Source organism: Protobothrops mucrosquamatus, unplaced genomic scaffold (assembly GCF_001527695.2).
Source record: "Protobothrops mucrosquamatus isolate PMUCROS unplaced genomic scaffold, P.Mucros_1.0 scaffold1566, whole genome shotgun sequence".
NCBI lineage: Eukaryota > Metazoa > Chordata > Lepidosauria > Squamata > Viperidae > Protobothrops > Protobothrops mucrosquamatus.
In genome coordinates this window covers 307,750-333,971 of record NW_015387733.1, presented here as the reverse complement: position 1 = coordinate 333,971, position 26,222 = coordinate 307,750, and the positions used below count along the sequence as shown (strand labels likewise).

The 26,222-nt window shown below is 42.1% G+C and overlaps 1 protein-coding gene across 1 annotated transcript; it reads right to left on the bottom strand.

The window, feature by feature from the left end:
* Positions 1–3,212: 3,212 nt before the first annotated feature.
* Positions 3,213–23,100, bottom strand: LOC107293291 (sperm acrosome membrane-associated protein 4). Its single transcript, XM_015822440.2, has 3 exons — positions 22,961–23,100; positions 5,137–5,250; positions 3,213–3,709 (listed from the first exon to the last, which is right to left on the bottom strand). Exons 1-3 carry the CDS (start codon positions 23,010–23,012, stop codon positions 3,504–3,506), a joined length of 372 nt encoding a protein of 123 aa, XP_015677926.1. The 5' UTR covers positions 23,013–23,100; the 3' UTR covers positions 3,213–3,503.
* Between the last annotated feature and the right edge of the window lie 3,122 nt (positions 23,101–26,222).

The following is a 26,222-nucleotide window of genomic DNA, read 5'->3' as shown; positions in this document are numbered from 1 at the left end:
TTTAAGAGTGCAGAGAAGAGCGACAAAGACGATTGAAGGGACTGAAGGCTAAAACATATGAAGAACAATTTCAGGAATTGGGTATATCTAGTCTAGTGAAAAGAAGGATTGCCCAAGACATTTGGTGTGGCTGGCTCAGGAATTCTGGGTTGAAGTCCACAAATCATAAAGTAACCATAGTTGCCCACCACTGTAACAGAATAACAGAGTTGGAAGGAGGTCATCTAGTCCAACCTCCTGCTCAGGTAAGAAACTCTATGTCATTTCAGACAAATGGTTGTCCAATCTCTTCTTAAAAACCTCCAGTGTTGGAGCACCTACAACTTCTGGAGGCAAGTTTTTCCACTGATTATTTGTTCTCACTGTTAGGAAATTTCTCTTTATTTCTAGGTTGGTTCTCTCCTTGATTAGTTTCCATCCATTGCTTCTTGTCCTGCCTTCAGGTGCTTTGGAGAATATGTCTGCTCTAAAGGGGAAGTTTCTTCCAATATTTTAGGAATGCTGTGAACATACCAAGGTTGGTGTGGAAAAGAGAACAAAGGAATAAACCCAAATGTGTGGAGGACTCATGTTTATTTTTTTTACAGAATACAGGTATACATATCTACTTAGAAGTAAGACCCATTAAGTTCAATGTAACTTGCTTCCAGATAAGAGGGAATAAACATACAGCCAATAGATCTTATTTAGAACTAAGATGCACTTAGGTTTTCCATGTAAATTCTTCCCTTTCAACTTAAGATGTAGCCAGAATGAACATTTCGTTTTTGTTATGGAAGTGCTATTGCTGTATAGGTTCTTTTTTCATGGTTTGAAAGCACATTTTGAAATTCTAATATCAAACAAAATTAAAGCAATTTTTAAAAGTAAATATACGCACATCAATCTCTCTGTTCCCTTTCAGGGTAGGCCATGTTATATAAAGTGCAGAAAAATAAAAAGTAGTAAGCAAAAGAAATTAAAGGCCAAAAAGAAAATGAAATGAATTTAATTTACACAAACACCATTCCTTACACCTTTCCATTCTTCCAACTATCTTTGCTTCTGCCTCATCTATAGAATTAATCCTATATTGCTTTCTCTTTTACAAGCCCTTTTTTGGAAGATCCCATCTCAATACTACCTCAGATAAAATTTTCATTACCATCATAGACCAACCTATACTTTACTTTATAAATTGATTTATTCTCACTAATGAGGAAAATGAATGATGGGGCTTAAAGAGGCTTCTGTGACAGTTGAACAAGTATTTGGAAAACAAAGAAAATCTCCCCCAAAAACTTAGAGTCTTTGACTGCAGGTATTGCCTACAACTTCCTAAAATTCCTTGATATGATTTTTTGTTTGCCCTGTAGCAGATCCAAAAGATCAGAAAGCATTTTCCCAGTTCCATCTCTGAGCGCTCTGTAAAAATTGGGAAATCAACGGTTGTACGATGCTTAGTTTGATTCATTAAGTTCTCCTTTGAGAAACTAAAAGCTGGAAGAAAACTGTACCAGTTCAGAGATTTATTTAGTTCGTCTTGCTTGTCCAAATTAGTATGAGAAGAAATCTGTTCAGCTTGCGTTCTAAAGCAAATTGAATTAATCTGAACTTTCAAAATGAAGAATGGAGCTACTATGTATGCTGGTATCTAAAATTCAATGGTTGTTTTCACAACGCAAAAAAAAAAAAAAAGCACAAGGATGTACACATGTGGGGAATGTACGTGTAGAAATGTATTATAATATATAAAAAAATCCACTGTTACTTATCTGTATTTTAAAAAAAAATTGTACTGTGCTGGAGAAAGTGTGTGGATGCAATCCATATATTCAGAGCAAAGATATATAAATGTTGACTTTAAAACAAACTGGCAAACTGATATGGAAATAGGAATAATTTTCAACACAGGAAAAACAAAGAAATGGGTGAAGGCAAAGCAGACGGGCTACCCGTATTCCAGGTAACTCCAGGAAGCAAATACAGGTAGTCCCCGACTTACGACAGCTGAGCCCCAAATTTCTGTTGCTAAGCAAGACAGTTGTTAAGTGAGTTTTGCCGTATTTTTATGACCTTTCTTACCACAGCTGCTAAGTGAATCTCTGTACTTAGTAAGTTAGTAACAAGGTTGTTAAGTGAATCCGGACTTCCCATTGACTTTGCTGGTCAGAAGGTTGCAAAAGGGGATCCCATGACCACCACCACCCCGGGACACTGCAATCCCTCACATTCTGTTGCCATGTGTCTGAATTGTGATCATGTGACCCTGGGGAATGCTGGCACACTCATAAGTGTCAAAAACGGTCACACGTTACTTTTTTCAGTGCCGCTGTAACTTTGAACGGTCGCTAAATGTTGTAAATCGAGGACTACCAGTATTACAGATTTGGGGGAAGCCAGAAGACAAGGCAGAAGTGCTTGAATGGACCTGCTGAATTCAGGCAACCAAATGTGGCTGACGTCGCAGGAGTATTTGGGGACAAAGGCAGAAATGTCGGTATATATAGGGTTAAATCCAACTCTCCTTCCTGTATGCAGGAGTCGGGCAACATAGCCCCTCCTTTATAGACTGTTATGTATGCAGCCTTTAGGGGCAGCCCAAAATAGCAGCCCTTGGCATATTTTCATCAGCTTCCAGTGGGTTGCTGCTGCTGCTTAGCTTTCAAATATCTGCCTAGGGCCCCAGGCATGCCAGAGATCATATTTCTTCAGTGGAATGAGGGGTGGGATGGAGGGGGGGAATTGCATTGGGGGGGGACTCACCCTCCATTGTCTTATCTCCCTCATAGACATGACACTGTCATCAGGAGAAACGTTGGGAGAATGAGAAGGCCCCAGCCATGCCGAGGAAAAAAGCACAACTCGTGATCATATTTGGGGAAAATCCTATAAACTGAGGCTTTGGACGGTTGTAGAGAAAACACAACACTACTGCCTCTGGGCTGAAAATGTGAAATAATAATAATAATATACAAAGCCGGTTAGGCAGAAGCTTTTAGTACAGGAGGAGGAAGACAGTGTAAAATCTCAAAGGGTGAAAAAGATTAAAAGGGGCTTAAGGGAGGTGGGTATCAGTATTTCTTGACCATGGGTTTTGGGGCTACTGGAGTTGTAATTGGTCTAACACTAGTTTCCCAACCCTGTTTTAAAGAGAAGCTTGCAGAGGATGAAAATAAGTGGAAAAGGAATGGAAAAGGTAGAAGGCAAAGAGAATGAAAGAAGAGGAGGAGGAGGAGGAGGAGGAGGAGGAGGAGGAAGAGGAGGATTAAGGCAGCTTCAAATCCTAAAGCTTCATTCATATGCTCTAAAAGAGAGGATATGCCTTCATTAAGTCACAGAGGCATTTTTGAATAAAAAGAAAAGGCGAGAGTGTCTATTTAATACAGTGCTTGATTGGATAAAACTACAATCCTCTGGAGCTCCATGGACGTTACTTTCAGGTAAAAAAAAAAGTAGAAGGATAGCAGACTTAATCTTTGGCACCTTCTAGAGTTGGTTTTCTCTCCTTCTTGGAAAGAGGATTAGAGGAAGCGAAGGAGCCAGGCGCCTGCGATGGCCAGAAGCACAGGCAGAGAGATGTGAGCAGAGGTGGCCCCTGAATTGCAGAAATCGCTGTCGCAGCATTTGTAACTGGTGACATATTTGATGCCCACGTAGGTCTCAGTATCATTCTTGCCACATTTATCCTGAGCGACGCAGTCCTTCCTCTTCATGAGATTCTGACCAACTAGGTGGAACATCAAAAGAAAGAGAGTGAGAGGTATGTATGGATAATGCTCCCTGCCACCCATACAACACACCATTATTGCATTGTTGAGAACAAGCAGGGCAGAAAGCACAGCAGAGCTGATTGATAGTTTGATATATCAGTGTTAGAGACCACCCATCTCACTCATTATTGCATTATTACAGCTAGGCAGGAAGGAAGGGTCAAGCGAGGAACTAGCCTTGAGTCCCTGCGTAGTCTCCAAAAGCATAAGACTAGTTCCCTGCTTAACTCCTCCTCCCTGTCTGGTGTTTCCCAATACAGAGTGATTCTGGATGGTGTTATTTTTATTTTATTTTATTTTATTATTTTATTTTATTATTTTATTTTATTATTTTATATTTTATTTTATTTTATTTTATTTTATTTTATTTTATTTTATTTTATTTTATTTTATTTTATTATTTTATTTTATTATTTTATTAATTTAATTTAATTTAATTTAATTTAATTTAATTTAATTTAATTTAATTTAATTTAATAATTTAATTTTATTATTTGTAAAATTTATAGGTTGCCCATCTTACCTGAGGTAATTCTGGGCTGCGTACAATCATAAAAATTAAAAATTATATGCTGCCGATCTCACTATCAAGTGACTCTGGGTGGCTTGCAATGTCAAAAATAGCAATATAAATAAATTAGAAGATTTAAAAATATGAAAAACATTAGGTGCTAAAAAGTTAAATTATTAAAATTAGCAACCTTAGAAGGAGAATGTGGAGGCAAAGGACCAAGGCATAAATAGGGTGGAGGTGGGATCTTCTCTTATTCTACTAGCTACCTTCAGAATGGGACACTCCCATTGGAACCCCAAGCCAGCTGGCAAATGAATGAATATATACACATTTAATATATAAATAAAACAAGTCTAGAATTATTAAAATTTAAAAGGCAGGGGGAGGGTCTAGCCAACTCTGAGCTTGCACGCTTCTCTGTAAGTCCTATGCGGGTTGAAGGAGTCAGATCTTCAAACTCTTCCAAAAGGAGAGTGGGGGCCCACCGCACTTTTGGGGGAGAAGATATTCCAAAGGGGGTCCGTGTGAAGTAGATATTGCTAAATGTTACAAATCCACACACTTGAGTCTAAAATACTCAAAACTGAGTGGGTCTTTTGCTGAAAAATTTCATGTGGCTTTGTTGGTCTTAAACAGACCAAAGATGGTTGAACAGATGAACAAAATAGAACATTTTTAATGCATTGCGTGATGTTGATTAGGAAACCCAGGGTTGTTTATTCCACAGATAGGTTCTACGGGGACCTATTCAGAAGTATTATTCCAAGAAACAAAGTCATACCAGATTAAAGTTCCTGGGGAAACAGCCTAGGTGAAGACAGGGAAGAAATTACAAAAATAAAAACAAACAAAACAAAAAAACATCCTTACCAGCAGCTCCCCGGATGACAGCACAAACTTCTCCGCTTTTACAGGTGACCGTTGAAGCGCTGCAGTATTTATTGAAAAGCATGAATGAACACTGCATACACTGAAGAGCAGATCCTGAGATGGAAAGAAAGTTTTGTTTTGTTTTTTAAAAAAGGAGGGAGATGAAATCAATTCAAGCTGGAATTCACAATACTATGCACACTTTTGGTGCCACCCCAATGAAATAATAATTAGGGCTAGAACTGGGCTCCTGCCCACCTAGATTCAAGTAGATTAATAGGTACCACTTCGGTGGGAAGACAACATGGTTCTGTGCACCTTTGGTGTATAGCAGGGGTAGTCAACCTTGGCTCTTTTATGACTCGTGGACTTCAACTCCCAGAATTCCTGAGCCAGCTAAGCTGGCTCAGGAATTCTGGGAATTGAAGTCCACGAGTCATAAAAGAGCCAAGGTTGACTACCCCTGGTGTATAGTCATGCTGGCCACATGATCCATGGAAATTGTCTTCGGACAACACTGGCTCCCTCAGCCAAGAAACAGAGATTAACATTGCGCCCTAGAGTTGGACATGACTGGACCTTTACCTTAGAACTGTGCAAGAAATACCATAGAGGGCAATTGCTTTTTGTGGTTGCATTTAATAACACAGCAAAATGTGGACACAGATCATCCAAAAAGTGGTGCACACACCACTTAATTCCCTTGCAAACTGGGATTAGAAGGCAATGCGATGACGTTTCAAAATCAGGGTCCTATCTTGACTTGTCCGCCTTTGAGCTTATAGGATTTAACCGCATGCGGCAAAAAGTGCTACTTTCAAACAAATGGTTGCAATGCAAACCCTGGCTGCCCCACGAGGGAGATTTATTTATTTCTCCTTGGGAATAATTGCACGAGTGTTATTCGTCAGAGGGTGGGAAGTTGGCGGCAGGATTAAGAAGAGGAGAACAATGCAGTCAAAGAACAGGGAAGCTGGAACCGGCAAGATGAGGTTTTATTTATGTATTTATATTTATTTATTAAATTTATGTGCGGTCCATCTTGTATTGAAACGACTCTGTTTCATTGTCTGCTAATTTCAGGTGCTTGATTAATGCACACCTGTTCTCAAATCAGGTAATAATAACAACAAGAACAACGAGTTGGAAGGGACCTTGGAGGTCATCTAGTCCAGGGCTTTTCAACCAGTGGTACGGGTACCACTTGTGGTACATTGGCACCTGGCAGGTGGTACGCGACCATCCTAAAAAAGTGGTAGCGGGGGAGGGGAATGAGCTGAACCGGCGGCAGCACCGCACAAGCCTGAGCGAGAGATGGCTGGAGCTGCAGGGCTGTCAGGGCTCAGCGGAAGCGCCAGGATCAGTGCCGCTTTCCAGCTGATCGGCGCTTCTTCAGGGCTGGCAGGGCTCAGTGAAAGTGCCAGGATCAGCGCCAGGCTCCAGCTGGAGCTCTGCGCTGATCCTGGCGCTTCTGCTGAGCCCAGAAGAAGCGCCGATCAGCTGGAATGTTGCAGCATCTCCAGGGTCTTGTGATTTACATTCAGATGCTGATTCATATTTATGATGGTCACAGTGTCCCAGGGTCATGTGAACTGACCAAAACCTGCTGCAACCACCCAGCAGACGGGTGGAATAAAAACCAAACACCTCCACCCCACCCCCGCTGCCAATCCTCAACAGAAATGCTCACAACAATGAAAACCTCAGACAGGAGGAAGAGCGCCGCTGGGTGGGCAGGCAGGTGTCTTGCTCAGCTGTGGCTTGGGGGGCACTTTTTTCAGTGCCATTGTAACTTCGAACAGTCATTAAGCAAACTGTTGTAAGTCGAGGACTACCTGTACTTTATCACTTTTTTCCTTTTTTGGGGGGGGGGGTCACGTTTTTGACACCTTGCTAGGCAACTGGTGGTACTCGGATATTGCCATACCCTAAAAGTGGTACCATGGGTGAAAAGGTTGAAAAGCCCTGATCTAGTCCAACCCCCTGCTCAGGCAGGAAACCCTATACCATTTCGGACAAATGGCTGTCCAGTCTCTTCTTTAAAACTTCCAGTGTTGGAGTCTTCTAGTTATGACCACGGCTGGAACCAGAATTTCCATTGCTAAGCAAAGCGGTTGTTAAGTGAGGTCGTGCCCGATTTTATGACACTTTTCACCTTGGTTGTGAAGCGAATCACTACAGTTGTTAAGTAAATCATTAAGGGAACCCGGCTTCCCCCATTGCTGTTTGGCCAAATGCCCACATTTTGATCATGGGACCAAAGCGGACGCTGAGCCAGTTATAAGTGCAAGGACGGTTGTTAATCATTTGTTTTTTTTCAGTACTGTTGTAACTTTGAACTGTTGCTAAACAAAGACTATAAATCAAGGGCTACTTGTACGATATTCAAGTTAGATATTTTTTTTTTCAGCATCTCTTACCATTTAGCTCAAGGCAATCCAAGCGTTACAGCAGTGGTTCTTAAACTGTTTGATTACCCCTTTCCCCAGGCTTAATAATAATAATAATAATGATAAAATTGGAAGGGACCTTGGAGGTCATCTAGTCCCACCCCCTGCTCAGGCAGGAAACCCTATACCATTTAGGACAAATGGCTGTCTAGTTTCTTCTTAAAAACTTCCAGTGTTGGAGCATTCACCACTTCTGGAGGCAGGCTGTTCCACTGGTTAACTGCTCTAACTGTCAGGAAGTTTCTCCTCAGTTCTAGGTTGCTTCTCTCTTTGGTTAGTTTCCATCCGTTGCTTCTTGTCCTGCCTTCAGGCGCCTTGGAGAATAGCTTGACTCCCTCTTCTTTGTGGCAGCCCCTGAGATATTGGAATACTGCTATCATGTCCCCCCTCGTCCTTCTCTTCGTTAAACTAGACATACCCAATTCCAGCAACCGTTCCTTATATGTTTTAGCCTCCAGTCCCCAATTTGGGTCTGAGCCTAGTGCTGAGGCCGATGAAGAACACCAGGCACAAAGTGCAGGGTTTTTTTTCCTTTTATTGAAACGCTCCAAGAAAAGGGGTCCTGGCCAAAATGCCGAGGAACCTTCAGCAATAGAATTAAGAAAGCTTTATATATTTTCACTAAAGCAGAAGGCGGGATAAGGCAGGATATATAAGAAATACCATCTAATAAACATTTTAATAATGATCTAACAATTATTCTATTGGTCTCTGGCCATCTCTATTCCTAAGCCTTGGCTATTGAATGCTTCAAGAGTTACCTAATACACATTGTATTTGGCTCCAGGCCATCCCTATTCCTAACTTCTCGCTGAGGTCTGCAAGATGCCTAACTCTTTGTTACTTTTATCAGCTTTCTAACCACCCAGAATTGTTACAAGCTTTACACGTGCATATTCCCTGGGAATAAGCATTCTTTGTTCTTGCCAGACAATTACAGGTTTCACTGTCTCCTTTCAAGCGTATGCCATAACCTTGCTTTGTTTTAGCAGACAGCCCATCACAAGTAATGCCATTATCCTCATCAAAAAAGCTTAGACTCGGTTGTTTTACACCAGTATCTTGGCAGCCATAGTGCCAAACTGAATCCTTGACTCACAAACAAGCAATTACATTACTTCATTATCCTCAATATATGCCCAAATGACCCCCTTGTAAATTACCCGGTAAGCTGATAATTACCTCCAGTTTAACACCCACTGAACTACCAGGTGGACAACCTTTTTTGGATAAAGGTCTTAATGGATCTTCTGACACCTGAATACCTGATTTCAAGTGCCTTATTGTGTTTCCCACAACTCAGTTTTCAGAGTTTGCACAGCACAGGGGCCACACGGCCTGGATTCAACCAGTTGGGCTAAAATGCAATTGAATTGTGAGCATACCTATAGTGGCTAGCCAGATGCTACAATGCCATCCAAGAACCAGAATGGCTGGATGTACTGTTTACAAAACAAAACAAAACAAAACACAAAACAACACAAAACACAAAACACAACACAACACAAAACATCCTTTACTGCAAGATTGTTCTGTTGTGAGTTCAGCTGCAAGCTCTAAGAGAGTGGGTTTGTGGCCCACCCAGTTAGCAGCCCCAGGAGATCAGGCAGAGCAAAACATAGCTGAGTAGATGAGAGAGACTGAGCTTCAGTTTAAAATAACAACAATTTTAAATTTGCAAATGTGCCCATGAAATGCAAACATGCATTCATTTTTGCGGTGAGAGGTGGCTGGGGGGAGGTGGGTGACCACCTTACTACCAACACAATGAGGCTACAGAATTTCTGGGCTCCTAAAAATTTCTGTCAAAGAGTGCAGAGAAAAGCAGAATAACAGAGTTGGAAGGGAGCTTGGAGGTCTTCTAGTCCAACCCCCTGCTCAAGCAGGAAACCCTATACCGTTGCAACAAAGATGATAAGGAGTCTGGAGATGATGTATGATGAATGGCTAACAGAGCTATAGGTACATCTAGATTTTAGAGGAGAAGGATTAAGGCAGTGATGGCGAACCTTTTAGAGACCGAGTGCCCAAACTGCAACCCAAAACCCACTTATGCATCGTCAAGTGCCGGGTGGATGTGGCTCATTGGCTGGGTGTGGCCCATTGGGTGGGTGTGGCCCATTGGGTGGGCGTGGCTGTGGTGGTAACGGCAGACTGGGTGGAACTAAAAAGTTCAATCAATCAATTCCAACTTTGCAAGATCTTTTTTTTCCCTGCGAGAAGTTGAAATTGACTGATTGATTGAACCTTTTTTTTTTTTTGTACACGGCAGCGGAAGCCTAAAGCGAAAAGATTTTCTAAAACCCAGATGAAGGCCTAGGACTGGGGTGACAGTGCATGTGCCCACAGAGAGGGCTCTGAGTGCCACCTCTAGCACCCGTGCCATAGGTTCGCCACCACTGGATTAAGGGGACATGATAACATTGACTTATTCTCCAAAGCACCAGAGGGCAGGAGAAGAAGCAAGGGGTCTTGTTAAAGAGAGAACCAACCTGGAAATAAGGAGGAATTTCCTGACAGCGACAACAAATAAACAATGCAACAGCTTGCCTCCAGGAATTGGGGGAGCTCTATCTCTGGAAGTTTTCAAGAAAAGATTAGACAACAAGGAGGTTGGACTAGAACAGGGGTCCCCAACCTGTTGACTACCGGACCACGGGAATGGCTGGCGAGTGCACGCACGTGTGTGCGCACATCCCCCCCACTTGTGCTAGAACTACCGTGTTACATCGTGTGCATGCACATTTTCCTGCTCCTCCCTTTCCATCAAGGCTGCCAAGCTGGAAAAGTTGGGAAGCTCTGGACTAGATTGTATGATTTCCATAGAACTAGGATTTTGTGACACACTACTTTTAAGCATGAGAGTTTTATACTGCTGGCCTGACCCACAGCTCTGCTTCCTCTGAACCCAGTGGTTTGAAGGACAGTTAACAAGTCTGGGCCAACAATATCTCTTGCCAATTTTGATGGCATTTTGCAACACAATCAGCACTAAAGAATTCACACAGAACCTTTCTTCCAATCCCCCGCTCCCCACCCAAACACAGGCACACATATTACAGTATAAACGCCTTTCTAACACACTGCTTGAAGTTTATTTATTTTTTTAACACACAAAGGAATTTTTAAGAAGATTAAAAACAATACCAATACTAGAAGAGAAACAAAGAAAATAAGGAAGAATAATGAAGTAAGAAAGAAAATAGAAACAGAAAAAAAGTAAAGATGTTAAAGAAGTGGCTTTGGGTCTTTTTGACAGTAGCTGTAAATGTATTTATATTTTACCGTCTAAAAATTACATGTTTGGAGTTTATTATGCCGGCGCTTTTGTCTATGTTTTCAGAATAACAATGGTATTATCTTATATATTTCAGTTTTAAATGGTTTCTTCAGTAATTGAGTTATTTTGCTTTCGCCTATGCTTATATAGAAAATGAATGAGAAATTAAGTCCTAATACTGCAACACTTTTCTTCCTATAATAGTTAAATATCTATGGAGATTGACACTTATCCAGGTCACAGTTGTCCCAAAGGTGCTTTTTCAAAAGGCAACTGGATTTCCTTGGGTTTTTTTCTTGAAGACATTTCACTTTTCATCCAAGAAGCTTCTTCACTTCAGAACTGAAAAAGCTTCTTGAATGAGAAACAAAACATCTTCAAAAGAAAAACAAAGAACGTCCAGTTGCCTTTTGAAAAAGCACCTTTGGGTCCTATAATAATTCTTTCTTCAGTTATAACCATAGTCTGATCTCCCATGGATTCTTTCATAATATTTGCTGTTGGAAAAAAAGAAGTCAGCCCTACCGGTTTTATTTCTCCCAGTTACATACTTTGCAGAATACAATCCAATCTAAGTTCACCATTTTTTTAAAAAAAAAAAAAATCCTAGGCTAGGTTGTTTGAGCGAGAACCCTATTTTTATTCTGAAAAATGGCCTGCCATTTTTGCTTTTCTGCCAAGGAAATCTTCCCTCAAAAAGTGAAGAAGCTAAAATCCCAAATCTTCACTGATGTTAGTGGAAGACAGACAAATATCTAAAGTCCATTTACAGGAAGAATCACACATGCTATTTGTTCTCTGCTGGAGCAAAGCAAACAGAGCAGAGGGGTTTTTTGGAGCCTGTCGAGAGTAGCTGGAGCAAATTTGGAAAAACAGGAACAAAATGAAGGCCCAGCCTGGAAAAAATAACGCTGCTGCAAACCACAGCTTTTCAAGGAAAACAAACTCGTCCCAGGACCTCTGAAACTGCATTTCCTGCTTGCTCAGACAGCCTGTTGTTCATTTGTGTAGTGTGTCCTCAAATTGAAGGATGAGATGGGAGGAAGAAGAGAACTTGAGCTGGTCACACCACTTTTTCCTGCTTTCAGAAAAAAAGAAGAGGAGAGGGTGTATAAAAGGATTTCCTGCACACCCTGCTGGATCTGTGTTTTCGTTGGAGAATGTCCCAATCAACAAGCTAGAGAGCATGAACAACCAATTGAGGTTGCATATTGAAGACTATCTATGGTATATTGTTATCCCTCCATGTCTTTCAGCCATTTCTTCCAATCTTGTTCTTTGTTCTTCCAATCTTCTGTCATTGATGCTGGTCCACAAAAAGACCCCTTTTAGAGGACTGTCCCAACATTGTAAGGGTGGGTCCTATTTTAAAGGAAAATAGGCTATGCATATTTTTAGTTTCTCAATAATTCTCAATCATCCAGGTTAAAGCACCAAAGGTGTTTTTTTCCAAAAGGCAACTGGACTTTCTTGGCATTTTCTTTGAAAACATTTCACTTCTCATCTGAGAAGCTTGTGCTATAGTAGTAAGCAATGCATACGTGCTAGCAGCGACTTAAGGAACTGGCAAATAAAAGTAATTTGCAAAAGAAAAGTACGAATGATAAAGAAATCCAAAGCAAACCAAGGATACAATGAATTGCAGGAAAAGAATGCTCCAACCCTGGAGGTTTTTAAGAAGAGACTGGACAGCCATTTGTCCGAAATGGTATAGGGTTTCCTACCTGAGCAGGGGGTTGGACTAGATGACCTCCAAGGTCCCTTCCAACTTTACTATTATTATTATTATTAATGTCACACATTTAGACTATTGGTTTCAGTACAGCACTAGCAGAATATATCGAATCCAATTGACTGAATGGAAAAGTTCCTTTTGCTTCCTAGCAGGCTGGCTGAAATTTCTGGCTGGTTTAGGCCAGGGTGGGGGTGGGGAACTATGGCCCTTTTAGGATTTGTGGACTTCAACTCCCAGAATTCCTGGGCCAACCACAGTTGAAGTCCACAAGTCCTAAAGAGGCCATAGTTCTCAACCTCTGGTTTAGACGCAAGTAGAATTCAGCCACAGTCTCCACTGTGAGTATAAATGACTAGCTTTGAGCTGTCAAGACCTTGCAACAGCATACTCAGCATACACCTTCCTTAAGAGCCTAAAGACCTGGCTGTGCCAGTCAGCTTGGGGCTCCAATGGGGGAGCATCACAGGGGAGGTGGTTGATAGATTATCAACAGATCCCACCTCCCCCCCATCCTGTTCTCAAGCTCCGCATCTTTAGTTGGGTCACAGTAACTGGATCTTCAGAGTATTTTTTTTGTGTGTTTTAGCTTTTGTATAGTTTTTAATCTTTTTAAGACTGTAAGCTGTCCAGAGTTGCCCTGTTGTAAGATGGGCAGCCAATACATTTTACAAACAAACAAACAAACAAACAAACAAACACAAATGTCGAAGAAATTTTGCTAAGAAGCAGCAATGACATCAAAAAAATAACTTGTAGTGGTAATAGGAAGGTAAGAATTTGTATTTGAGAAATGAATCTGGCCTGGTTAAACAGGTTAAAGTAGACATTTATATATTTTTTAAAAACATTAAAATAGCCATCTTTCTCATTGCGGTGGCTCTGGATGGCTTGCAAAGTTGAAAAATCCAACAACAACAACAACAACAACAATAATAATAAAGTTGGAAGGGACCTTGGAGGTCATCTAGTCCAACCCCCTGCTCAGGCAGGAAACCCTATACCATTTCAGACAAATGGCTGTCCAGTGTCTTTTTAAAAACTTCCAGTGTTGGAGCATTCACCACTTCTGGAGGCAGGTTGTTCCACTGGTTAATTGTTCTGTCAGGACGTTTATACCAAAGACAACCCCAAAAAACAACAACAGTGAAATCATTAAAAACTTTATGATTAAAAGCATTAAAAGATTAAAGAGTTTCGTCAATATTATTTGTTTGGTTGCCAAGTTTCCAGGCTACCCAACTCTAGAAAAAAAAATCTGTGTGGCTTTACAAAATAAAAAATACTACATTATACATAAAATAAGCCAGAACATAATATAAATGGGCATATGGGAAACTACAAAATCCACATGGGGAAAAAACAGGTTTTAAAAGCAGGAAAGATAGGAAGAAGGTGTCATATGGATTTTTGGGGGGGCAGAAGAAGTCTATTCCAAATGACAGGTCTACAACTGAGAAGGTCCACTTTCAGGCTCCCAGTAGTTGGCATTGCTTAAATGATGCGACCAGAAGCAAGTGCACCCTCTTGCTATAAATAGGACAGATATTCCCTCAATAGCTAGGCCCTCTGCCGCTTAGGACTATTTAGGAGATAACTACTACCTTGAATTGCATATGGAGCTCCCATAGTAGGAGTGATACATAAGAGTTACATTAGTCTACATGACCTAAGTAGCAGAATCAATACACTGGAAAGGGTTTATGAAGAAAGGTCTAGTCAAATCTCAGCCATGGTTTAAAACTCTAGAAAATTTCCTCTCCATGTTTTGGGAGACTGCATTCTGCATTTGATTGCTGCTAAGAGGAATTGGAAAAATAACTTAAACCAACCTGTACTTGATTGTTGGGGAGTTATGATAGAACTTCAAAGATCTCAAGAACTGTTGCCTAGAAGAAAGAAGATTTGAACTCTTTTGGCCTAGAGGTTAGGACATAATTGCTGGGTTGATGGTCTAGTTAGTACAAGGGTGTCAAACTCGCCATGTCACGTGACATGTTGTGATATATCATGACTTTTTTCTCATTGCTGGAGCTGGGGTGGGCGCGGCTTCGGCATGATGCAGTTTGACACCCTTGGTCTAGTAGATTCTGCTTTAGGAGTTGGGTGGTGCTAGATGGTTCTATCCAACTTCATGTTCCTACGTGCTAAAAAAATTAAGACTTATCACTGGGTGCAGAATTGACAATGAAGAACATTATGCAGTATCATAATTGCACAGCTGAAAAAACAAGTCTACAGGGGCTGGGTTCCTATTGTATGGCTTATCCTGATGACTAATTTAACCCATGTTCTGAGTTCATATAATACATCAAACCACAAGCTAACCAAAGGGCCTGGGTTTGCACAACTTGATAAGCCATGGAAACAACACCCTGTTATTAAGATGAAAACAATGCTTAGCCTTACATCTGTGCAGTGCTTTGGATTCAGTCTCCAAAAGGTGCTTCTGAATGCAAAGAAGAGCATTCACAAAAGAGAGCAGACACCACATCTATCCACAGCACCTTAAATTCCTTTGGGATGTTACAGACCAGTGCTACAAGGCACTTCAGAGCATTTTATGGAGATCAAATTGGAACTGCTGCATGTCTGTAGCTCAAATACCGTTGTGAATTCTGTAACTGTTATGGTTGAGTATGTGTTGTGAACCAACCAATGTTGGCTAGCATTCTATCTTCTGGATGTCTATGATCTGTTTCTTGATTTTGTATTCTTGCTTTTAAAGTGTAGGCTGTTCAAAGTCCCTTGGGGCTGGATGTCCTCTAAATTGTTTAATCAATTCAATCCATCTAGGGCACCATCTAGGGCACGAGTCTCCAAACTTGGCAACTTTAAGACTTGTGGACTTCAACTCCCAAAATTTCCCAGCCAAAGGAATTCTGGGAGTTGAAGTCCACAAGTCTTAAAGTTGCCAAGTTTGGAGATCCCTGATCTAAGGCAAGAGTGTCCAACTGCCGGCCTGTGGGCCGGTCATGTCATCCGGAAGCCGCGACCACCTCATTGGCCGGTCATGTCATCCGGAAGCCGCGACCACCTCATTGCCGGCAATGGCAAAACCATCTTGATATGTTGCGCAACATCACATAACGTCATGAGTTTGACATGTCTGATCTAAGGCATTAATTAAGGATGAAGATTTGAAGAATACGTTCATATTATTAATTCTTTGACAACCTATATCACGTATACCATTTTTCAATCTGGAAAAAAATATCACCCATCTGCATATAGAAATCAGTATACCCATTAAAATGCATCCATCAAAGGGTCTACAAAACCTCAACTCAGGTAGTCCTTGAGTTGCAACCGTTCGTTTCATGACCATTTGAAGTTACAACAGCACTGAAAAAAGTGACTTATGACCGGTTTTCACACTTACCACTGTTGCAGAATCCCCACGGTCACATGATCAAAATTTGAGCACTTGGCAACTGTCATGTATTTATGATTGCTGCACTGTTTGAGGTTATGTGATCACTATTTGTAACCTTCCTAGCTGGTTTCTGAGAAGCAAAATCAATGGAGGAAATCAGATTGGCTTAACAACCACATGATTCACTTAAAAACCACAGTGATTCACTTAGGAACTGTGGCAAAAAGGTCGTAAAATGGGGTACAACTCAACTTAACAACTGTCTTGCTTATCAGCAGAAATTCTGGGCTCAGTTGTCATAAGTCAAGGACTATCGGTACTTCCATAGTTGTATCTTCTTCCCAACAGCCATAACAAACATGCCCTAATCTGCAGATCAATTTTTTTATGGTACATATGACTATTCTTAGCCTTTTCTGTTCCCTGATGTAGATATTATTTATGTCAAGATTTCATAAAATTTCAAGTTCAACCACCAGAGTTTCCTCAAAGGATCCTGGTAGTAGTAGTTTGGAAAGAATTAGTTTCAAGGGACATCGCAAGATAACCCAGCCCCTGAGAACTACAATTCCCAGCCTTCCTTTGGGAGATGGAGTAGCTATTTTAGCAGATCATCTCTACAAGATTGGAAATACGTCTTATCATACTCTTCTGATTACACCTTCTAATCCAGGGGTCCCCAACCTGCCACGGCCGCTTTGCCACTGGGCTGCCTGAAGGTATGGCCACCCCCCACTCGCACTAGCGCTGCCCCGAGCATCCTGCCTGCGCTAGCGCCACCCCACCCTCAAGCATCCCATTTGTGCGCGTGTGCATGGGGCTCATTTTTGTGTGCGCACATGCGCGCGGCCCATTTGCACATACACACGTAGCGGTGCCTGCTTCCCTTTCCGGGCTGCCAAATCAAAAAGGTTGGAGACCTCTGTTCTAATCCATGTAAGATGGTCGGCTTTTCCTTACTTATTTGCTTTCACCACAGGAGTGAAGAAAAATATTTTTTAAAAAATGTTGAACAGCAGGGTGTGGCTGTGTCTAATAGGAAAGACTTAAGCAATGGATTTCATTAAATGTGAACAAAAGAATTACACAGTAAAGTGCCAAAGAAAAAAGGGTGGGTAGGGGTTTTATGTGTCTGAAGCATCAGTAAATATACAGCTTTGCCGAATTTGGGGAAAAGATCATGCACTCAACTATATGATGGGATTTTTTAAATTGTTAATGACAGCAAATAATCAGGCCTGGAGGGAATGCACTCGAAGTTATGGAAGCAGGGAAGTGTTCTTCTGCGAAGTGAAAAATGGGTTGGAGAAGTTGTGTGTGGGAGAAAAATGCAATTTATGAAACTTCCTGTTAAGAGATTTTTCAAGAGCATGGCTGGCATTCCTGTTGCAAGGGTGAGGACCCAGGGGCGGGTAGGTGGGTGAATCTGTGGAAGAGTTAAAATCTAGGTAGTCCTCAACGTAGGACCACAATTGAGCCCAAAATTTCCGTTGCTAAGTGCGACAGTTGTAAAGTGAGTTTTGCCCCATTTTACAACCTTTCTTGCCACAGCTGTTAAGTGAATCACTGCAGTTGTTAAGTTAGTAACACGTTTTCTATAGAGGCCATCCTTGACATACAACAGTTCATTTAGTGACCCTCTGAAGTTACAACGGCACTGAAAAAAATTGATTTATGACCATTTTTCACACTTATGACCTTTGCAGCGTCCCCACGGTCACGTGATCAAAATTCAGATGCTTGGCAACCGACTTACACTTATGATGGTTGCATGTCCCAGGGTCATGTGATCATCTTCTAACAAGCAAAGTCAAATTCACTTAGCAACCGTATTACTAATTTAACAATTGCAGCGATTCGCTTAACACATGTGGCAAGAAAAGTCGTCAAATGGGGCAAAACTCACTTAACAAATTTCTCACTCAGCAACATAAATTTTGGGCTCCGTTGCGGTCGTAAGTCGAGGACTGCCTGCATTTCTACATTTCAACTGAGATTCTGGGGAAATGTTTGCTCCTATTTATGCTTACAGTGGAAAAACTGACAACGTCTATAGCAAAACATATTTTGGTCTTCTCACAGAACAATGATAGAAGAATGAACTAGGTATTCATTGATTTTCCTGTTATTCATGTCAGTGCCAGATCCAGGACAATTAGATCTCACACCCCTATAAAAAATTCATGGCTCAGGGTTGGATGCATCTAAATCTTGCCTGCTTCCCACCTGTTTTTCATCACTGGTGAGTGGAAACAATTTGCTAGTTCTCTCTGTTTCTACTTGAACTGTTGAAAACAATGATCTTCTTTAGAATCGCTGGAGGAGAACGAGAGTGCCCAGCTTTCAAGGTAACTCTTGCATCAGGTTTAAAGAGGGGGCAAGGCAAACCCCTCCTCATCCAGTGATTACACGCAATGCTAGTTCTCTTGCCAATTGCCATGAAGGAGCTGCAATCCTTATCAAGGGCAAAGGAACCTCACTCCATACATTTTGCTTCTTAACCATTCTTAGCGTTAGGTAAACATTTGACTTTGATTTAGATTGCCAGGCAATGAAAGGCGGGTGATGATAACATTTCGGGTTGGGATATCAAAGATCTAATTTCAGGTTTTCATTGAGTCAAACCTGAAGATTAGTATTTGGCCCCCGAAATTCTGGCAAGTACTGAGATCTATGTGCCTTTTCACAGCAGGAATCGATCGACTGGCTTGTCCCCTAAATCTGACTGACATTGAAGACTGAGAGAGAATCACTGGTCCAAATTCACCTGGCTAGGTTTCATGCCTAGAACTCACCGTCTCGCGGTTTCTAGCCTGGTGCCCTAACCACTAGACTACCCTCCCTCTCCTTTGAGTTTAATTATTTAAGTGATCTCTCAAATATCAACCTTGAAGGTCCTGTTCTGGTAGACCAGTTGAAGTTGCTTTATAAAGTTCCTTTGAGTTAAGCCAGTGGTTCTCAACCTTTTTAATGCCGCGACCCCAACCGGTTGTAAGTCGAGGACTAAACCGGTCGTAAGTCGAGGACTAAACCGGTCGTAAGTCAAGGACTACCCAACCGGTCGTAAGTCGAGGACTTTCCCTGCCCGGGAGCGCCACGCATGCGTGGTTCTGCCCCCTGCGCCTGCCGAGGGTAGCTGGCAAGCGGCAGAGACGGAGCAGGCCGACCACCAGCTGGCCCAGCCCAAGGGAGGTAAGGCACCCGCCGGAAAAGGGAAAAAAAATGGCGGACAAAAAAATGGCGGACAAAAAATGGCGGACAGCCTTGCTTGGCGACCCCCATGAAATGGTCGATCGACCCCAAATGGGGTCCCGACCCACAGGTTGAGAACCACTGAGTTAAGCTGTGGTGGCGCAGTGGTTAGAATGCAGTATACTGCAGGCTAATTCTGCTGACTGCCAGCTGCCAGCAGTTCTGCAGTTCGATTCCCACTGGCTCAAGGTGATTCAGCCTTCCATCCTTCCCAGGTCGGTAAAATGAGGAACCCAGATTGTTGGAGGCAGTATGCTGACTCTGTAAACTGCTTAGAGAGGGCTGTAAAGCCCTGTGAAGCAGCATATAAGTCTAAATGCTATTGCTATTGTTATTAATAATGATAAAGGTTTCCCCCTGTCCAGTTGTGTCCAATTCTAAGGCACGATGCTCATCTCTGTTACTTAGCCAATGGAGCCAGCATTGTCTGAAGATACGTCTGTGGTCATGTGGCCACCATAACTCTACGGTGAATTACACAATACACTGTTACCTTCCCATTGAGGTGGTACCTATTTATCTATTCGCATTTGCATGCTTTCAAACTGCTAGGTTGGCAAGAGCTGGGGTGAGGATGGGAGCTCACCCCGTCTTGCAGCACATGGGTCTTGAACACAGGCTGTCAGCTTAACCACTGGGCCATGGCACCCCCTATTGAGTTAATAGTGAATTCAATATTTTGAAATAAATTGGCAGGAGGACCCACCCCGGTTCTGCCAACTTGTTTAATGTTCAGATCACAAAGCAAAAGAGATTTCCTGAGGCTTTGCTTTCACAAACAATGTAGCACCATAAAAAAAAGAACATTCCTTGTTGACGAATTAACATTTCTGTTGTAGCATCAACATTCAGATTCCATTTCAAGCACAATTCTTTCCAAGATAACACCTGTGTATAGGTTAAAATTTACAGTATACCCCAAGTTGCAGATAATAAAATTCAGGATGCTTTTCAGACTGGAGAAAGAGTCTAAAGAGTCTTAAGTAGCCTCTCTCTATTTGTGGGATTGGGCGTGTCAAATTTTTTCTAGGACATTTTGTAAAACAATTGCCCCAGATTTCCCCCAAGCAGAAGAATTAGGACAAAGTTTGGGGGGTATCCTGAGTTTTTGGTAGGAATGGCTGGGGTTAGGAGGCAAAAAGGCACAAAACTGCTTTTAAGCCAAGCCTAGTTCAGTGGTTTTCAACCTTTTTAATGCTGCGACCCCCAACCGATCGTAAGTTGAGGACTAAACCAGTCGTAAGTCGAGGACTAAACCGGTCATAAGTCGAGGACTACCCAACCGGTCGTAAGTCGCGGACTTTCCCTGCCAGGGAGCACCGTGCATGCGTGGTTCCGCCCCCTGCGCCGGCTGAGGCATAGCTGGCAAGCGGCAGAGACGGAGCAGGCCGACCACCAGCTGGCCCAGCTCAAGGGAGGTAAGGCACCCACCGGAGAAGGGGAAAAAAATGGCGGACAGCCTTGTTTGGCGACCCCCGTGAAATGGTCGATCGATCCCATAGGTTGAGAACCGCTGCCCTAGTTGTAAGGCTTCTTATGTAAGAGGAATGTTGTTTACAAGCAGGGCATGGCAGCTTGCTTCAAAAGAACGGCACATGGAGCTCCAGGGCTAGATTAGTGACCTGGGTTGTACCACACCCATATCCACATGAAAGCTGGAAAAGATATTTGCCAAAGACCCCTAGCCAACACTAATCGTGCAGATTGGACCACAGCCCACCAATATATTACACAGATTGGAACTGGGATTCCATGTATACTCCCTGCTTTTGTTTGGTGGATGTAAAAAATACAGCTCCACACCCAAACAAATTTGATTGCTCCAACCTTACTTCCCTTCTTCAGTTGCTACAGCCAAAGAAAGCTGTGGATGCAAATCCTTCCCCAGGGCAAACAGGTTTCTTTAATTATCTAGCCTGTTTCTTTATGATGTCGTTAGTCTGCAGGCAGAGATACTTTGCGGGATGTTGTTAAATTATGAAACTATTACTCAGGCTGTCATCTACCATCTTAAAAGAAGGTATTTATTCACACATAAGGCAAAGCCAGCATTAGTTTGGGCCGTGTGAGGTTTTGCGTCTCTAGATCACCCACCCTGATCTATTTTAAGCTGTAGGTTGTTTGCTATAAAGCTGATCTGCTGTTTGGGATGAATGTCTCAAAACATTCCGCCCCCCCCCCCCTGATGGATTTAAATCTTTCATTGACTTTTGCATAGTTCATAGGTGTTTGGCCAGGAGAAAACTCGTTTGGGCTGCATTCTATTTCCAATTTCACCTGGGTTTTTTTTGTTTTTAAAGAAAAAACGAACCTGTTGCACAACAACGGCTGTTGCTCTTTATTAATGACACCAAACACTACATCAATTTAGTGGGAAACAATGATATTTTCACTTCCTTATATATACTGAACCCCCCCCCCCCCCACACACACACCCGCGCACCCCCAAACCAGGATTCAGGCTTTACTGAATTTGCAATGCAGTTTGCAACTCAATACAAAGTATGCACTGAAAAGTGCACACAAAATCTGTGTGTGATAACAGAGCGGGCAGAGAAAAATTATACGATGCTACAGAAGCTTCTTTCCAAATGTATGTATTAAGAAACATGTAGGCAAACGTCTTCTCCCCCTCCCGCCCTCCACCCTATCTATATATCCACGTGATACGCTCCACCTTCCTCAGCCCGAATTGGCCGACTGGGTGGGTTCGGAGTAAACGGCCCTCTTTCGGCTGCGGGTGTGATCCTTGGAGGCACATATTAATTTAAAGACATGTTATTTTTAAGAGCAACCCAGGAACTGAGACAGAATAAACTTAAGGTGTGGGGAAAAAGGAGAAGCTGGCCGAAACACATCTTGAGAGGTGCTTCCATCCCTGTTTTTGAGAAATAGCTATATTCTTTTTTCTATAGGGGGGGCTTATCTCTTTGCATTTCTTACTGATATGCTAGTAAACCTGATCTTCCCTTTTTGAGACACACACACACACAGAGCTATTTTTTTTCTTTCTGAATTTCTCTACTTTCGTGGCACTGTTTCTCAGCTGTTTTCACTCAGACTTGTTCTACAAGCAAATAATAATAATCTCATGAGGGCCTTAGGTCTTTGAGCACAATAAGGCCGATTGTAGCAGCTTCCTCTTGTGACAGTTATCAAAAATAGCTTGAGTAAGACATCCAAACATGTCTAGCCATCCTGTTTGCTTCGGACATAACCCTTGGAACATTTTTTGTGGACTGCATTTGTTAAAGTAAGCATTTGTTTGCTCTTTTTTTTTTTAAAAAAAAAATAACATTAGCCTAATTATCCAAATTGCACTTATTTTCCTAATTCCCAATGTGTTTTGGGACAGAGGGGCCCCAAAGAAAGGACACTGTACTTTTGTCCATTTGAAAGCTCAAATAAGTAAACGGATAGTTGCCCAATAGTTTTGAACCCAGGGATAACAGACAGACAGACAGACAAATAGAGATTGATAGAGAATAGAGAGAGAGAAAGAGAGAGAGGGGTAGATAGATAGATAGATAGATAGATAGATAGATAGATAGATAGATAGAGAGAGAGAGAGAGAGAGAGAGAGAGAGAGAGATCTCCTGGTGAAAAACCAGGCAACAACCAAACTAATAGAAGGATGAGAAAAGAACGAGAAAAAAAGAAGTGAAGGGTAAGGAGAGCGGAGGGTCATAGGCAAAACCAGAGAGTTCCGCAACGCGACGGATTGTCCCTCTTACCAATAGTGATACAAGCCAGAACCACAGCGCATAGCCCAAGTAACTTCCCCATGGTGAAGTTGATGCACTGACGGATAGAGGAGTAGCGATGTTATTGTAGCCCGGCGACAGCTTGGAGTGCCTGAAATCTTCTCCCCCTCCCGCCCTCCACCCTATCTATATATCCACGTGATACGCTCCACCTTCCTCAGCCCGAATTGGCCGACTGGGTGGGTTCGGAGTAAAGGGCCCTCCTTCGGCTGCGGGTGTGATCCTTGGAGGCAGAAAAGTCACACGGAGAAAGTGAGTCAGAAACGGGCAGGGAGGGGTGGATGAGGGGGGAAAGAGAAGGGGAGAGAGAGAGAAAGAGAGGGGGGGGGAGAGGGTGAAAGAAAAAGAAAGGCTGAAAGAACAAGAGGAGAGAAAGAAAGAAGGAAAAGGGGGAGAATAGAAGGAAAGGAGGGAAAGAAAGTCAGAAATAGAGGAAAAAAGAGAAAAAGAAAAAAGACAGGCAAAGAAGAGAGAGAGAGAGAGAGAGGGTGCAAAACGAGAGAAAGAAAGACTGGGAAAGGAAAGGGGTAGAGAAAGAAATGGAAGAGGAAGGAAAGGAAAGATGAAAAACAATAGAACAATTGAAGAAAGAATTCCAGTGGAGAAAAGAAAAGCAACTAATTCAAAAAGTGCAACCTATAGGTTACACCTAGATAGATCTTCAGAGCTTCCTTGAAGGCAAACAAGCCTGGATCTCTGCAGATTTTGAGGGAATATTGCTGTAGAAGCTCTGATATTAAAGGCACATTTCTGGATCCTATTGGATCTTACTGGAAGGATAAACATAATGGGAGGTAGGCAATCCATGTTCTAATCTACAGTGTACTCAGTGGTGGGATTCAAATATGTGAACAACTGGTTCTCTGTGTAGATGCTGCTTCCGGAAGTCCATTCTGGGCCAGGGCAACAAAAATTAGCCGAACTGGTGCGAACCGGCTGAATTCCACCACTGAGTGCACTCTACAGGTCTTTACAGATGAAAAGTAGCACCATGAACTGCATCCAATAGCTACTGGTAACTGCAGTGATGTGTTACATGGATGTACTAAGCTATGCCCATAACTATTCACACTACCACATTGTGAACAAGTTGTCACTTCTGCATGGTCTTCAAGGGCAGTCCCACAGAGAGTTCATTGTATGCCAGCTGGGGGATTCTGGCAGAAAGAAGCGATCTTGTTAGCTTCGGTTTTCCTCTGCCAGATTTTCAGTTCACCTTTCCAAATTGTGTCATGTTCTCTATTTGCCCAAGTGGAACATTGTTCTGAAGTAACAGCTTACTAAGTTCTGAAAACGCTCTTGTGAGATAAGAAAGTTTCGATAGCCACTTGCAGTTCAGGAATGACAACCCCAGAGGGTGTTTCATTCAAGCACAGTCCCACAACTCACAGAAAAAAGTTTCAACAAGACAATCCCCTGACCACAGAATAATAAAGCAAATATATGCACTTGGAGACACTACGGGGGCCCATCTGACTAGAAATCCTGCTGCTGAGAGACTTAGTTTAAATTCAGAATTAAATGACCTCTTTAATCACATTATCCAACTCTTTTAACTCTTTCAACCAAGATGTCCAGTTGCCTTTTGAAAAGCACCATTGGGACAACCATGACCTGGATGATTGAGAATCTCCATAGACCTTTGAATTAGGATCCGTTGAATGAGAAGTCAATGAAAAATGGTTACTAGCAGATTCATATTCTTTATTCTAGAACAAAAGCCTTGCCATATTCCAAATGAATCATTAGCTCACCCACTGAGTCATTGATTCCAGGGTAGTATCACAGAATGATAGAGCTGGATAGTTCCACAGAGTTCATCCTGCCCATCCCCCACTTGATGCAAGATCTACTAAAACATGTTTGAACACCTCCAGAGATGAATAGAATAACACAGTTGAAAGAGACTAGATGTAGGTCATCTAGTCCAACCGCCCACCCAAGCAGGAGACCCTACACCATTTCTGACAGATGGCAGTCCAGTCTCTTCTTGAAAGCTTCCAGTGATGAAGCTCCACAATATTTGAAGGCAATCTACAGTATTTCGTTGATTATTGTTCTCACTGTCAGAAAATTTCTCCTTATTTCTAGGTTGAATCTCTCCTTTGTCAGTTTCTATCCATTATTCCTTGTCTGCCCTTCAGGTGCTTTGGAAAATAGGTTGTCCCCTTCCTTTCTGTGACAGCCCCTCAAATATTGGAACACTGCTATCATGTCTCCCCTGCTCCTTCTCTTCACCAGACTAGTCATGCCCAGTTCCTTAACCGTTCTTCATATGTTTTAGCCTCCAGTTTCCTAATCATCTTTGTTGCTCTTCTCTGCACTCTTTCTAGAGTCTCAACATCTTTTTTATAGTGTGGTGACCAAAACTGGTTGCAGTATTCTAGGTGTGGTCTTACTAAGGCTTTATAGAGTGGTATTAGTACCTCACCCAATCTCAATTGAATGCCTCTGTTAATGCAACTTAGGTGGGGACGCATCGTACCGTACCGTACCATGCCATGCCATGCCATGCCATGCCATGCCATACCATACCATACCATACCATACCATACCATACCATACCATACCATACCATACCATACCATACCATACCATACTGAAACCTGTTCCATTGGTTGACAAATCTTACTATTAGTAAATTTCTCCTAATATTTAAACTGAATATACTCTGGGGTCCTTGCTGATCTCTGAACTTGGTGGTTTTCTTGCAGACTTTTCATTACCCAACTGGGGCACTGATAATATTACCTACTTGGGTAGTGAAGCATTTTCAAAAAACAACCAAGCTCAGAGAGCTGCAAGGATCCTACAGTTTAACCCGAAGCTATAAATATTCTCTTCTATTGATGAATATACTCTGTAGTTCCAACTGTCTTACTTCTGCCTTTTTTTTGGGGGGGGGGGTAACAGAGAACAAGCCCATTTCCTTCTCTATACGACAACCCGTTTGATATCTGAAGAAGGTAGATCATTATATATCTTCAATCGTTTCTTATGCAGGCTAAACCTGTCCACTCCTTTTAAAGGTTTGTCATAGGACTTGACTTGTACTTTCTCAGTCCTACTCCAGAATTGAACCATTATAGCACCTCTCTGTCTAGCTTGTAGCCCCACAGGCTGAATTGGTCTCAAGAAACTGCTGTAATCTCCTAAGGAATTGTTTGTTCCAGATCTCTCTCTCTCTCTCTCTCTCTCTCTCTCTCTCTCTCTCTCTCTCTCTCTCTCTCTC